Raw genomic sequence first — 15,586 nt, forward strand, 5'->3', positions numbered from 1 at the left:
TTTAAAACCCGCCCCATATAAATTTTGGAAATATAAATTTATATTTGATATTGCCTAAAGTTTACATTAAATTCCAATCAGAAGTCCAAAGAGAAAAGGCCAAAGACTAAATTGTTTTTACATAGAACTCGATGACTCAACTTCTAGACTTCCAGTCTTCTCCCAAGAGTCATGATTTCATTTCATTTATATTTCATCATGTAATCACCAATTTAATTTATAAATCAATAAAGTCATTTATCAACCGGACTAAAGTTTGTAATTACTATTCTTTATCAATGCAATCGACGATTAAAAACCAATTGGAAGTAACTAAAATAATGATTTTAATTCCAATAGAAAGTCCTCGAGTACATAATGTGTTTTTTAAATCAAAACTTAGTTTTATTTAATAAATGTGATTTTATGATTTAAGTAAAATGTGTTTGATTATTCAAAAAACTTACGGGTTACGGGGCGGGTTTGGATATCTGCTGATTCGGTGGATAAGGGTATGGGTTTGATTATTTAAAACCCTGCGGGTTACGGAGAGAGTTTGGATCGGATTTTGAAATTTGTTAAAATGGTTTGGATCAAGGTCGATTCGCTCCAAACCCGCCCCATTGTCAGGTCTATAAAAACGTTTGCAAAACTAGTCGACTTAAAAAAAAAGCATTTTTACAAAAGGAGTCGATTAATATAGAATCGTTAAGAATTAACAAGTTAAAGAACATTTTATAGGGATCAAATTCGAAAAAAAAAGATTATAAAGAAACCGGTTTGTAATTAAGTCCTTAATAAGATACCATCAGTTGTCGCAATACGGCAAATAGTTATCCAGCATACACGACAGCTTGAACTCCCCAATTACTTGTCTACTACCAATAAAATCCACGCCCTTGCCCTTCCCGGAAACCTTCTTCAGATCACCGGCGGCAATGACGACGTACGGCACGATTCCGACGTCATCAGGCGGAGGTTCAAATCTCGAATACCTCTCTCGAGCTAAAGCACGCATAAAATCTGGATTAGGCACGCGGCGTTCCTGGAAAGAGATGTTCAATTTCCGTTCGGTTGACCTTCCTCATGGCGTCTCCGATGCGTTTTCACGAATCAAAACAAACATAGGTTACTTCCGTATGAACTATGCGATACTCGTGCTGGTGATTTTGTTTCTTAGTCTGTTATGGCATCCGGTTTCGTTGATTGTATTCGTGGTGATGATGGCGGCTTGGTTGTTCCTTTACTTCCTCCGTGACGAGCCTCTGGTGATTTTCCACCGTACAATTGACGACGGCGTGGTCCTTGTGGTGTTATCGGTTGCGACGATACTTTTGCTGTTGTTGACCGGCGCAACGATGAATATAATTTCATCGATTCTTGTCGGATTGGCTGTTGTGGTGATTCACGCTGTTTTCAGGAGCACTCATGATTTATCCTTAGACGATGAGGCAGGTGGCTATCTGGCATCTTCTTCGTCTTAGAAGGTAGATTCGAAATAGTTTGCGTATAATCTGCAACTCTTTGTTTGTTTGTTTGATTGTTTTTGTTACTGATTCGTTTTCTTGGCTTCTGTTACTCGTTAATTTTGGCACGAATCTTTTGTACCTATGTCGCTATTTGTGTCCATTTGTGTGAAAAGCAAACTTCAATTCCTTCCACTGAAATTAAGTTCTCCATTTCTGCTCAAGCCATACCTTCAGGTTGAGTCTACACTCTTCACTGCACATTTTATCATGTAATCAGTGGCAATCAGATCAGGATATGAACTTTTTTTTATAGCTACTTGATTTGAAGGGTAAAAAAGACATGAAGCATCCTTTGATAGAATTGAATTACAGGCTAGGAAATTAGTCAAAACATCTAATCTGTTCTTGTTGATTTATTACTTTGTTTGTTGTCTGTTGTTGTAGTTAATTGTATCAAACCCAACTACAGGCTTTTCTGTGTTGTTTTTATCTGCTGGGGTGGTGCCTACCAATGATTTCTTTGTCCACCAACTTCATTACTATGCAATCCGTATTAAATCTGACCAAATTGCCCTTCCTAATTCCTACTCTTGACAACTCATTTTTGTTCTACTAGTCTTTTAATGGCTCATCAACAGTCAACGCTACTACAAAAATGCATTGCAAGATCCTTTTATTTGTTTAAAAGATATGGTTGGTATCATGTGTATTTTTCTAGTGGTTTGTTGTCCACTTTTGTAAGTTTTTTTAAGATAATAATTTTTTATGATTTAAAATGTATTAACTTTAAAAAAGTTGATAGGTTATATTTTGTGATTTCAGATTTAATATGTTTCCTTTGTGTAAACTCTGAGGACAATTGCACTAGTTTTATTTGAATTTAGGGGTTGTGTTTGTAAATAAAGCTTGATATATGATATGATATATCTTAGAGAATCACAAAAATTGCCAAAAATTAGGATAAGCTTTTAACTTATGGCCACATTTGCTTAATTTCCTTCAAAATTACCATCTATCTTACTCTTCTCTCACTCCCCTACCTTCAACAACTACTTTTAAATTCACACAACAATATTTATTTCATGATATGCAACAATTTTATCCTATACAAAACCTAACCCTAACTCCATTCACCAACTTCTGGCCTCTTCCCCAATAATAATAATGTTGAAGGAACCATGGATCCAAAAACTGTAATAATCAGATATTTCATCTTTGGATTCATCAAACACAGTCAAGAAGCAAGAGTTCAAAGAGATTAACGAAGACTATCTTCCGTACAAGTCTTATGTTGCACTGATTTGATTTTGTCAGAGTATAGTTAATGTTGTGTTTTCCAAAGTCTTTAGAGAGTTGGATCAAAGAATTCCTGAAAAGAAAAGAAATCCCCAAGAGTTCAATTGGCTTATAGACTTTCATATTCATCACTCTAAAAGGAAAAACAAAATCGTTAAAAAAAACGAAGCTTTAAACATGCCGACTTCTATCTATGCAACATACAGAAGAATAGGAAAGAAGAAGAAGTCACTTATGCGGACTTCAAAGACATCAACCCCGAAGACTTGAATGAATTGCCAAAAAGTTCAATGTCAAAGCTGAAAAATACACTCCAACTTCAAACTTCAAACTACCATATATTCCACTCATAGAGTTTTTGGAATCATTGCTTTTTGATATCACTTTCATTGATGGTGAACTTTGCCAAGTGTGTGATCGATGATATTATAAGATCGAAGTATGCCAGCCACTCCTCGTTGAAGGAGTTAATGCATGACTGGCGAAGAGATTGTGTCTTGGTGTGTTAGCAAAGGTCGGAGAAATGGAGAGTGAAACAAAGTTGGAGAGAATCATCCTTGAAGACATGTAGACAGAACTTTGGTGTGTCTAACACATAAGTTGAAGCTTAACGAATTATTTATCATGTACAATCTTTTATAATATATTGTCAGGGTGAAGTTATGTGTATTGTCCACCAAACCTAAGGCTATAAGGTATGTTCTGAACATCTCATTTATGGGTGAAAATGATTATTCATCATCATCATACATTTTCGCAACACATTTACTATTGTTTGGGGGGGGGGGGGGGGGGGGGAAGGGGTGTCGTTCACTAGTGAACTATGCTATCAATAGCGGTGCTATAGCGACGCTATAACATTTTGCGGTGTTACTGAACCGCTATTTTGAAATAGCGTTTACAAATAGCGGTGACGCTATTAGCGGCGCTATTGACCGCTATTTACCGCAAAACTCATCAGCGCTATAGCGACGCTACACCCGCTTTTACAATTTCGTACATATTGGGCTGCTTTGACAAAGAAAAAAACGATTGTGTGTTATTTCAATATTAAATCTTTATTTTTTTAACTAGTCCACTACACTTTTTGTCTTAATAAGTCCAAATAATAAATATAATTAATTATAAACTACAAATCAACAAATGACAACTTCCATTTCTCGTCTGTTTCAGTACTTAGGAAACCACGAACGACTTGAGCTGTAATGACATTTTGACACTTTTTAATTTCCATATAACTATATTAGAATATTATATATAGATTATGTTATGTTTTTATATGAATTTTTATGATATTAATTTCATATAGTATTAATAATCAAATATATAAATTTTGTATAAATATATAATATAAATTATACATAATATTAAAAAACCGCTATACCACTGCTATACCACCGCGATAACCGCGATTTCAAATAGTGGAATGTGACCGTTATTGAAATTTGGACCGCGATAACTGCTTAGCTAGTGAACAAGAGAGATAAAGAGGGGAGGGGGTGTTGTTCACTAGTGAACAAGAGAGATAAAAAGACAACCAGAAGAGGGATACAAATAAATGTTTTTGATCTGATGTGAGAACCCGTAATTAGCTTCAATCCTCACCACCACTACACCCATTGGGAGCAGTGTTCACTAGTGAACATCTCCTGCACATAGGATCCACATAGTGTTCCTATGCGTGAAGACACATCCATACCTCATGGCCTAAGCATGCCTTCACTTTGTATGACAAGTTATGTGTGTACTATAAATAGGTTACTAGGGGATATGAAATAAGTACGTATTAATTAGCAGTGAAATACACGTCATATCATTTAGCCGAACTTGTGTTGTTTTCATTTGATTATTCCTTTGCTTGCAAACTGTAATCATAGTTCTTAATTCTGCATTGTTCTTTAAATATTGTTGTGATCCTATTATGTTACTTATCATTCAACACTTAATATTATCGTTTGAGCTTAAACGATCCTTAAACTGTTTTTTTCTAAACTCAACAGAGAGTACACTGGAAAAGTTGTTATATTGTCAAAAAAAATATCGGGTTTAATACAATAAAATGATCAAGAGAGAATTCTTTGATTCTTGCGTTTTCGTTAGGGGTACTTGAAGCCGTTGTTGTATTGTATGTTTTGATCGAGAGAGATTTCAAAATGAATTTTGGTATGAAAATTAGGAAATTTCTAAAAAACGCCTAAAGATGGTGTTTGTTTTTTTTTTGGAAAAACTATTTTTAGCACTTATATTTGTGAGTAGGAAAACATTTACATCTACATGTTCTCACATAATGTTTCTTTTTTAGAAGGGCACATATGTCAAAACATGTGTTGCATCTTCTCTAAAAAGATATGGACCAAAATCTATGAATAGAAATACATTTTTTCGACAAACATCTTAAAAAAATTCTTTTACAAAAAATCCGTAACTTTTAAACTTGGGCTCAGCCCATGCGATAAAAACTAAGTTGTTTGACTTATTATTTTTATACAAACAACTTGCAACCCAATTATTTATCTTTATCAATTACTCTAAATATGGAATAACACGATTCATTTGCACAAAAATAGAGTTGAAGGTTTAATTGTCGATTTCAGTCTACTTTTTTATTATTATATGTTTGTAGTTTATGTTTATCTACTAGTTATAATTTAAATTAAATTATAACTAGGGAAGGATCCCGCGTTGCGAGGGTTAGAACGTATTCAATTGTAAAACATGTTAGTATCTGAGACTATTTTTTATATATTTATGCATGAACAACGGGTTCATTATATATGCCAAAGCGTTTGTGTTTTCTGGGTGTGAGTCGTTGTAGACGTATGCTTCCAATAATATATAAACACCATATCAAAGCCACAATAAACACATATACATCAATATATAGAATCATGTAATTGATTTTCACATACCAGTATGTATACAATTAATAAAATCACAAATTGTCATATCTTTATAACTTTCCCAATGTGTTATCCTATTAGCTTCGTCACAGAAAGATATTGAAAGCAATTGTGGCTCTTTTATTGAAGAAGAGATCTATCAAGAAAAAGTTATGACCATTACTAAGAAATTGGAAAGAAAGTTGCAAATAATACAACTCTAAGTATTATAAAATTTCATGAAGGAGTTGTGAACATAGATTTTTCGGTACTATTCAGAAAAAAAGGGAATATAAGGAAGGAACTATATTCAAAATTGTCAATACAACATAAAGTAAATATTAAATACCCCTATGCATAATGTCTCAATAAAAGAAGAAGATAGCAATGAGCAACAACATTAAAGCACAAGTAATTTATCGTTCCTTTTTCTTAATAAAATAGAGTAACTTTTTCCATTTGAGGTCCAGTGTAAGCTAAATTACCTGCCAGTATACGAAATCAACATAAACCACATATATCACCTGCATCAACCAATGCTATCGTAGAGGTATAAAATATAGTGGGATAGGAATCTTCAAAGAAATTAATTTTTTGTTTTTAAGCAAAATGGATAAATGTATTGATTTTATTTTATTGTTTTGTTTTCTAATTATAATTATTCTCAAAGAGTATGAAAACACTAATCTTGGATGCAAGTAATATCTGAAGCATGAATTTATAAGAAAGTAATTTTAAAGTGAAAACAACAAAAACAGAAACCAAAATAGAGTTCAAAAAAAAATCTAAAGAAGTAATGAAAGCATAGGTCCGATTACACTCTACCTCTTCACATTAACTTTTCTTTTTTCCCTGTGGATATTCAACACCTTCTTTACAATCGTTTGTTCTTCAACCAAAAAAGCCCTAATTATCCTATAAATGCAACACTTGAGCAAATAATCCATTAATTAAGTGAACAATTACCTTTCTCTTATAGCACTCCAGCACCTACAAAAAATACACCATCATACGCACATTCACTCAACACAAAAACATACAATAAGTTAAGATAATGAACAAAAAAACGCAAAGTATATTACCTTTAACATCAAACGAATCACATTTAGCAGATGTATTTATTCCAAAACGCCTTCTCTTCAAGCATACTGTAAATTTGTCTCATGACATCAATGTCTGAGCTGGGATCAACTTGCCCACTTACATGAACAATATCATTGTCCTCAAAACAACGTACAACTTTGACACAAGTAAATGAGAGTTTCAGAACACCAAATATGATATTTGCAGGTTTAGGTTGGGACATAACTCATAACATATTATGTATGCAAGTAATTGATTCATCAATGATCATGAAAGTGGAATTGAAAGAAAAATCAAGCAGATAGAATGGTTCAACTACCTACAGGTACTCTGATTATCAGATTTCCAATTTCAAATTTGGAAAAAATCATAACAAAAATATATTTGAAAACTAAACCCTAATTATTGAATCGGATGTGAATATCTTCTGTAAATTCAACTATTACAGAAGAAGAAATAAAATAATATCAAATATTAGATCCTCTTTTTGAAGGAGAAGAAGCCAATGGAAGTACCTGTGAAGGCGTAGACATTTTATAATGAATCCCTTCGGCATTTTTGCCCTTATTACCATCCAATATTACAAATTTACCATCTTCCTCTTTCTTATTCTCTTTGGTATCTTGATTCTTGATTAAACTCGCCCTGTTCTCAGATTCTAATTCCATCAATCTTCTCAATAATTTTCTTTCTTCACCGAAACCCTTCAATGGTGGATCTTTTTGTGCGGGCTCTTGTTGTTTTTCATGATTCTCACTCTCATCAGAAGAATCCAGTCGGTTAACCGTCACCTATGTTGAGAAAGGGTGATTCTGCACTTGTAGAAGAGAGTGAAGCGAGTTGAAGTAGATAAAAATGGTACAATCCGAAAGACAAAGACCACTATAGAAGAAGAGACGGTGGGAGGAGAAGAAATAGATAAGTGGTAGGTGGGGAATATTACTTAATATTATTAATAATATTAAGGTATTTAGTTTTTCGGTATAATTAATTTTTCGGTATATTTATATCTGGGTAATTTTTTTTTTTTTTTTTGTACATAACTACGTATCTAGGTAACAAATTTGTTTGAAGTGTTCACATATGATCATTATGACCTGCTATAGCAGGTTAAATCCTAGATGTAAACGTTTTCAACAAATTCGTTACCTAGATGTGTACAAAAAAAATAGTTACCGAAATATGAACAAAACGAAAAGTAAAAAATTAAATTACACGAATGGTCCAAGTGGTTTGGGGGAATTTGTGTTTTTGGTCCCTAACTTATTTTTTTAACTTAGATGGTCCCTACTGTTTATTTTTGTTGCACATTTGGTCCCTGTCATACCTAAAAAAACTATTGTGCCATTATTAATATTTTTTTAATTAATTTTCTTATTTATGTATTTATTTTTTACATATTTAAAAAAATTAATAGACCACACATATTTGTATCTCCTCGGATGATCCATATTGTTTATTTTTAATTAATTTTTTTTTAAACTCGGATGGTCCCTACTGTTTATTTTTGTTACACGTTTGGTCCCTGTTTTACCTAAAAAGGCTATTTTTCCCTTATTATTATTTTTTTAAAATAATTTTCTTATTTATGTATTTATTTTTTATATATTTAAAAAAATTAATATACCCCACATATATATATCTCATCACCGTAAACCTTAAACCACATTTGAGAAATTTAATTTGGGTCTTACCGGTTACCATTTCATCTCTCATCCTCCCCATATTCTATTTCTTTTCCATCTTTAGTAACATCGACATCTTCACCATCCTTTTTTTTGGCACTTCAACTCTGGCAAACCAACACCATAACCTACTGTCTCTTCATCTTTAGTGGGTTGTGGTGTTGATTTGACGGAGTTGAAAGACCGAAAAAGAAGTGATGATGAAAACGTCGATATCACTAAAGATGGAAAATAAATAGAAGTTGAGAATGATGAAAGATGGGATAGTGAGGAGATACATATATGTGGGGTCTACTAATTTTTCTTAAATATATAAAGCATAAGTACATAAACAAGAAAATTAATTAAAAAAAATTAATAAGGGCACAATAGTCTTTTTAGGTAAGACAGAGACCAAGTTCGTAACAAAATTAAACAATAGGGACCATCCGAGTTAAACAAATAAACAGTAGGGATCATCCGAAGAGATACAAATATGTGTGGTCTATTAATTTTTTAAATATGTAAAAAATAAATACATAAATAAGAAAATTAATTAAAAAATAAATTAATAAGGGCACAATAGTCTTTTTAGGTAAAATATGGATCAAACGCACAACAAAAATAAACAGTAGGGACCATCTAAGTTAAAAAAATAAGTTAGGGACCAAAAACACAAATTCCCCCAAACCATAGGGACCATTCGTGTAATTTAATTTTTACTTTTCGTTTTGTTCATATTTGGGTAACTATTTTTTGTGTACACATCTAGGTAACGAACTTGTTGAAAGCGTTCACATCTAGGATTTAACCTGCTATAGCAGGTCATAATGGTCATATGTGAACACTTCCAACAAGTTTGTTACCTACATGTGTATAAAAAAAGATAGTTACCCAGATGTAAAAGTACCAAAAAGTTTATTACCTTAATAAGTCATATTCCTGTGGTAGGTGAGTCGGTGTCGGTGACACTAATCTCATTATTTATTCTACTGACGACGGTGAGTCAAACTACGCTCCTCCAAATTTCAGCCGTCTAAACTCCACGTTCTTTCGATCTGAGCCACATAAACTCGATTTTGGCGGTTTTTTGCAGTTCATCGCCTCCTGATTCTTCTCCCCACGATTCTATACGATTGCGTCTCTACCCACGTTCTACGCAATTGCCGGTTGTCTTCTCAAGAAGCAATTCAATTGGAAACTGCATTAAACTGCAGCACGCCTCCGACTTTTACCCTAATCCGCAAATTGGTTTTAATCAAGAACTGCACCACACGATTCCATGATTGCTAGAAATCAGGTGGTTTTGATTAACTGTCTTATCTATATAAGAGTTGAATTTCACTGTAAATGCTTCAATCATAGTTGAATTTCGCAGTTATGTAACTTCTGCTTCGATTCCTCCCACGTTCTTATAGTTATTGACCCATTAGTCCTACAAATCAGCCTATTGAGGCCTATATAAGAGTACTCTTTGAAGTAATTTTGTTAATTGATTCTATTGCTTCACCGAATCATGGATCAGGCGATGTTCTTCATCGACAAACTACAATCAGCCAAAATTGCACCCTCCTTCTTCTTTGCATCAAGCTCCAGGTTCGCTCTTTTCTTTCCTTTTCTTTCTTCTTCTGATTCGATCACATTGATCGCAGGTAAGTTTCAAGGAATTCGAATTGGTATACCCCCTCCACTCCTTTTCAATCGATCATATGTTCCTCTTCACCCTTATTATAATTATTATTTGGCAGATGTGGTGCAAATCAAAAGATGTTGAAAGGGAAATGGATTTCTTGGAACAATAAGGTAACGACTAGAAGCTTATTAACCTAATTACCCCTTTTGATAGACTATTTGTTCTATGTAGTTAGATTTGTAGCTCAAGAAGTTGGAAACCAAAAGTCTACCAATGATTCTGCTATGTTTTGATAGATTCATGGGAAGTGGATATCAACTGAAAGGTATGAAATTAGGTTAGTAATTAAAATTGTCATCAATATACACCCGTAACATCAAAGTTGCTGATTTCGTTGTTGTAGAATTCGAAATAGTTGAACATGTTGCCCCATTGAGGTAATGGCTTTTCTTTTTAATAATTATGTCGATTTTTTATACTTTGTCTTTTTCATGTTGATTTATCTTGATAACCTTTACAGATTGGGAATAGAAATTGTTAGCAGGTATGCTGAAACCAATTAATAGAAGGAAATAAACCTGAAGATGAACTTGAATAAACAAAAGAACGACGAAAAATCCAAGCATCTAATTCCACGCCTAAATGATGAATGAACCCATCTTGGAAGAACCATATCAGGTAAGTTCATTGTACTTTTTTTGTCAATTTTTTTGTGAAACATCTTCTTATAAAAGATCACACACTTAATTTTGCTGAATTCCAGTAAAGTGATATTAATATTTAGTGTGAATATTGTCACACCCCAAAACCAAGAACGGCGGAAACGTTCTGGGGCGGAGGACGTCATGTACAGTATCACAACAATGAAAAGTAGTAAACAAGCAACAACATCATCCATTGCATTAATAATAGAATTATTATACAAGTATGTTCTATCAAATTTTGATAAACACTAAAGCATAAATCAAAATGAAAGATGAGTCTTGAACAAGCTCCATCTTCCTTTCTCCTTGCATCGGTACCTGTCTATGATGACCTGAGGATACAAGTAATTTTGAAAGCGAGTATCAGCTTTGAAGCTGGTGAGATCATAAGTATTTTAGTGTCTTAATTTGTATGTAAGAATTTGTAAGTATTGAAAATGTATATGAACTGTAAGTATGAAAATGTTTGTAAAACAATTGTAAACGTTTGAAAAACCCTAGAAATCCCTATGATTCCTACTATTATATAAGGGTGTCTTATACCAAGACCTAACTGTTCTCAATGTAGTCTTCTACCAAGACTTAACTGTTCTATATGTTCATGTCTTGTAAAAGTGTGTAATTTTCCCAAGTGTAACTATCATTATCAAAATATAGTTTTTACATTTATAGTTTAAGTGAAAAGATCACTAAATATGTGTACATGGAAAATTAATGTAGTACTAAATCGTAGCGCTATAAGAACTACTGCTGTACTAATTACCTTAAACCAGATTTATATTAAGGCATTATGTGATAAATTGCACCATACTATCGACTAGTAACAATGACATATGAATGGTCGTAATAACGGAATGACGTTTGGCACCCGTAGACCTGCAGGTCCGGCTGTAGCTAGCAGCAAGGTGTAGGATTGTCAATCCAGTATAGATCTATACGCAAACTCACGCTCTCCCTCCAAGAGACTCTGGCTACAACTCGGTTCATGTCATTTAAGTCATGCTCCGATTTAAATCACAATAATTAACGTATTCTTGTATATGTAATGTAATGAACTGTTCTAGCTGTAATGTACGTGCTCTCTACCTAGCAAGTATATTAATGTAATCATTCTAGTATAGTTGCATATGTTCTCTTCCTCGTAGAGTTGTATATGTAATGTACTGTAATGTTCTAGAAAGTATTGACTCATGAAAGAACTGACTCATTGTATGATATCACGTTCTAGTAATTGTTCTAGTATCTTCCTAAACTACCCCTATGGTAGTTTACTAGTAATCTAACTGGTGCGTATGAACATGGATGTATACCCTTGCTACCCAAGGGCATGGGATGAACTGGAAGGACCTTTTATGACTATATATGTACACATGATATATAACTAATATTTAAACGACCTTCGGACGGGTACCCGATATCCCACCAGACCACATCCAAATCGAGAAAAAGGAAATAGGGTGGATAGCCTTCCTAAGTCTTTTAAACATTTATTATATAACTATACATATAGAGGCATGCAATTTATAATATAAAAGCATAAATAAGTTTTGTAAAATATTTGAACATAATTATTATTTTCAGAAAAGACCGACTTGATGTCAATCTATAAAACAATTTGAAGGCATGGGTTTGATAAAACAGTTTAGTATAAAGAAACATTTGTTTGAAACACAATTGTAAATAAGTTTGAAATGTAATATACAGAGTAAAATGTACAGTGTAATAAGGAGTTTAAAACATATAAAATGTTTATAAAAATCATTTGAAGGAACTGTTTGGTAAAACGGCTAATGAGTAGCCAAATTATTTGAATGTTGTATATTAATCACATGTGATTGATGTAATAACTAGCATAATTCTACTTATTAATCACATGTGATTGATATAATAAGTAGCATGATTCTACTTGTATCCCCCCCATAAAACATTTAAAAATAGTTTAAAACATTAGTTAAGGGGTATGAACTCACCTGCAGTAAGTGACTGGAATTGAACGGACTGTTATCGTAAAGAAGGATCGGGCAAGTGCTTGGTGTCAAGTGAAGACTTTAGACACACACAATGATCCTAATTACATATGAAGACATATGTATATAAATAATTAGTGATTAAAACACTAATTATACAAGTATAAACATTTAAACGCGAGGAAAACACTTTTGGTCAAGTGCTAGGAGGCTAATGGGTTGCAACAAAGGAGTGCAATACCTCAAATGGGAGTTTAAGGTCTAATGACCATATTCTTTGGAGTTTACGGCCTAGGGGAGTAAAATCCTGGCCGTAAACTCTACATTGAGTCATTAATTGAGGCTTAAGGTTGTTACAACTCAAGTAGTAATTGGTTCTAAGGTTTAAACAAGTGTTTGTGTGTCATAATGAAAAGACCTTAGATCAATCAATTTATCAAACAATGACAGTAAATAAGAACAACAAGAATTAACAAAGAAAAACTTTCACTAAGAAAGATAATCTCACAAAGAGATTATCGTGTGCACAAAGCGGCTATTAGGGTTTGTGAAAGGCGTAGCCTATTACAAACTGATACAAAAGATTATATACTACTATTCTGGACAATCCCTATAAATCAGGGATATGCCAGCTTACTAATTTACGCTAACTATGGAAACAAGATAAATACAAAATCTGTTACAATGCACTGAATAAATCTAAATACACTGAGCTATTGAAATGCTGATGCTGATGCTGAGATATGTGCTGATGCTGAAAGATTTATTTCAAACATCATCATATTTCAAGGTTTGACCTTACACATAATAACTCCTTTAAGGAGTTTACGGCCTTGGGACCATATTCCCTTGGATTTTACGGTCGTAAACTCCCTTGGGAGGGTGTTTATGGTGTTTTCAAGTCTCTAAATTAACTAGGAACTAAACTAGGCTTTTGTACTTGGCTTTAGAAGAGTTTATGGCACCATTTGGCACCATTTTATGGAGTTCACGGCCCTAGAACCTTTTGGGCCGTAAACTCCCTTACTCTTGGTGTTCTAAGTGTGTTAGCTAGTCCAAAACTCATTTAGGTACATGCCCAAATTGGTCTCTTGGCTTACGGAAGGAGTTAGGGTGTCATTTGACCCCTATATAGGTGTTTACGGCCCAAGAACTTGTCTTGGCTGTAAACTCCTCAATACTAGTGATTTCTTATGTTGTCTAGGCTTTAAACACTTTAGGGTACTTGTCTAAAATAAAGTCTAAGCCTTAGGTGCCTTAAAAGCACCATTTGAGCATGTTACAAGGGAGTTTACGGCCTAAGCTCTTATTGGGCCGTGAACTCCTAAACTTGGATGGTTCTTGGTTGATTTCATGTTCCTAACACACTCCTATACAAGTCCAAGGTAGTTACTAATCACGGGGGACAATCTAGGCTTAGTTTCGGGAGTTTACCGCCCAAGAACACCTTGGGGAGTAAACTCCTAAATCGGATGATTTAGCTATGTAATCTATGTTATGAACACATTTAAAGCTTTCTAACACTACTAGAAAGAGTTACTCACAATTTGGGATAAAAACCCGAAGATCCGTGAGAGAGAATTTGGCTTTTCTCTAATTGGAATTCAACTAATGAACCAATTTGGTTCAGAATTCTATTTATAGTCCTGAGATATTTTTGGCAGAAAATATTTTTATTCCTGGAACGAACTCTAATATCCTAGAGTATTGGAATAACAGTGTTGCACAAAACCCTAGTGCATCCACTCTCCTAATATCTCCTTAAGTGTAAAATCCTGAAAACTGCCAAACTTATACTCGAAATCTGAGTTTTCACTGTAACTGTTCTACTTCTATTGGCTTCAAATGGTTGGTTCAGAATGGAAATTTCAGGTTGTCACAAATATGAGCATTTTCTTTCAAGGGTATGTGCACATAGTGTCATCTGTTGGGTGGAGAAGATACAATGTTTGAAGGCATGGACATGGTGGAAGCAAGGCATGAGGTTGCATTTTTAAGGCGAAATGGTTACAGCTTCATGACTTCCCCTTTTAGAAGACTCTTCACCTAAATTGTTGATATAAGTCTCCGTTTCTAGTTGTTGCCATTGGATTTAGACTCAAATTTCTCAAGGTATGTTTTGCAAATCCCAAACACTACTTCAAAGTTCAAAGTAGGAAGTAGTTGGTATTCATTGTATCTTTTGGAGCAAATATAAAAAGGGATGTTTGGATTTTCTTTTCTTAAGTAATTATTATGATTTCAAGAATTACAATCAGATAATAATTTGAGAAATTTAGGGATAATATGATACTTTTCCATTTATCCTACAATAAATCTGATTTTGGCTCTAAAGATTCTGTCATGATGACTTCTTATACTGGAATTGTTCTGAAAATATCATAACCTCTTTTAGATGCTATTATTGAGAAGAGAGTATCTCTTTCTGAATGCAACAATACCGTAACATCCTAAATTTAAGACTATATTATTAAATTTATAAGATAAAAGGGAAAATGGTAGAGAAAAGTCATTAAATTTGCTGGGAAAATTACCCTAAGTCAAGGGAAATAAGGGCATTTTCAGAATTTTACCAAAACTAGGTGGGGTTTTGTCACATGATGTTAATAAGATAAAAGGCAAAATGGTAGAGAAAATTCATTTAATTTGCTTGGAAAATCACCCTAAGTTAAGGGGAATAAGGGCATTTTCGGAATTTTACCAAAACTAAGTCGGGGTTTTTTTTTCACATGATGTTAATAAGATAAAAGGCAAAATGGTAGAGAAAAGTCATTAAATTTGCTGGGAAAATTACCCTAAGTCAAGGGGAATAAGGGCATTTTTGGAATTTTACCAAAACTAGGTAGGGTTTTGTCACATGATGTTAATTTGTTGCTGCCCACATCTCCCCAGAAAAGCTACAATATGGTAGA

At 33.6% G+C, this 15,586-nt stretch overlaps 1 protein-coding gene and 1 long non-coding RNA gene across 7 annotated transcripts; one reads left to right on the forward strand and one right to left on the reverse strand.

The window, feature by feature from the left end:
* Window positions 1–792: 792 nt before the first annotated feature.
* On the forward strand, window positions 793–2,278 carry LOC145102902 (PRA1 family protein F3-like). Of its 4 annotated transcripts, none has more exons than XM_079040417.1 (2): window positions 793–1,466; window positions 2,065–2,278. In XM_079040417.1, exon 1 carries the CDS (start codon window positions 918–920, stop codon window positions 1,461–1,463), a length of 546 nt encoding a protein of 181 aa, XP_078896543.1. In that variant the 5' UTR covers window positions 793–917; the 3' UTR covers window positions 1,464–1,466; window positions 2,065–2,278. The 4 variants fall into 4 exon arrangements, with proteins under 4 accessions (XP_078896543.1, XP_078896541.1, XP_078896542.1 ...); XM_079040415.1 differs by lacking the exon at window positions 2,065–2,278 and adding an exon at window positions 1,893–2,029; XM_079040416.1 differs by lacking the exon at window positions 2,065–2,278 and adding an exon at window positions 1,918–2,029.
* Window positions 2,279–5,600: 3,322 nt separating this feature from the next.
* Window positions 5,601–7,619, reverse strand: LOC145102903 (uncharacterized). Of its 3 annotated transcripts, none has more exons than XR_013706296.1 (4): window positions 7,222–7,619; window positions 6,706–6,862; window positions 6,449–6,613; window positions 5,601–5,780 (listed from the first exon to the last, which is right to left on the reverse strand). It is a non-coding gene; the product is annotated as an uncharacterized LOC145102903 (long non-coding RNA). The 3 variants fall into 3 exon arrangements; XR_013706295.1 differs by lacking the exon at window positions 5,601–5,780 and adding an exon at window positions 5,906–6,108; XR_013706294.1 differs by lacking the exon at window positions 5,601–5,780 and having other exon boundaries at window positions 5,906–6,613; window positions 7,222–7,618.
* Between the last annotated feature and the right edge of the window lie 7,967 nt (window positions 7,620–15,586).

This window comes from Lactuca serriola, chromosome 4 (genome assembly GCF_051521515.1).
Source record: "Lactuca serriola cultivar US96UC23 chromosome 4, Lser_US96UC23_V15, whole genome shotgun sequence".
In the NCBI taxonomy this organism is placed as follows: Eukaryota; Viridiplantae; Streptophyta; class Magnoliopsida; order Asterales; family Asteraceae; genus Lactuca; species Lactuca serriola.

Excerpts from the sequence above, each read along its gene's own strand:
- LOC145102902 (XM_079040417.1), top strand. The coding sequence starts at position 918 with ATGACGACGTACGGCACGATTCCGACGTCATCAGGCGGAGGTTCAAAT.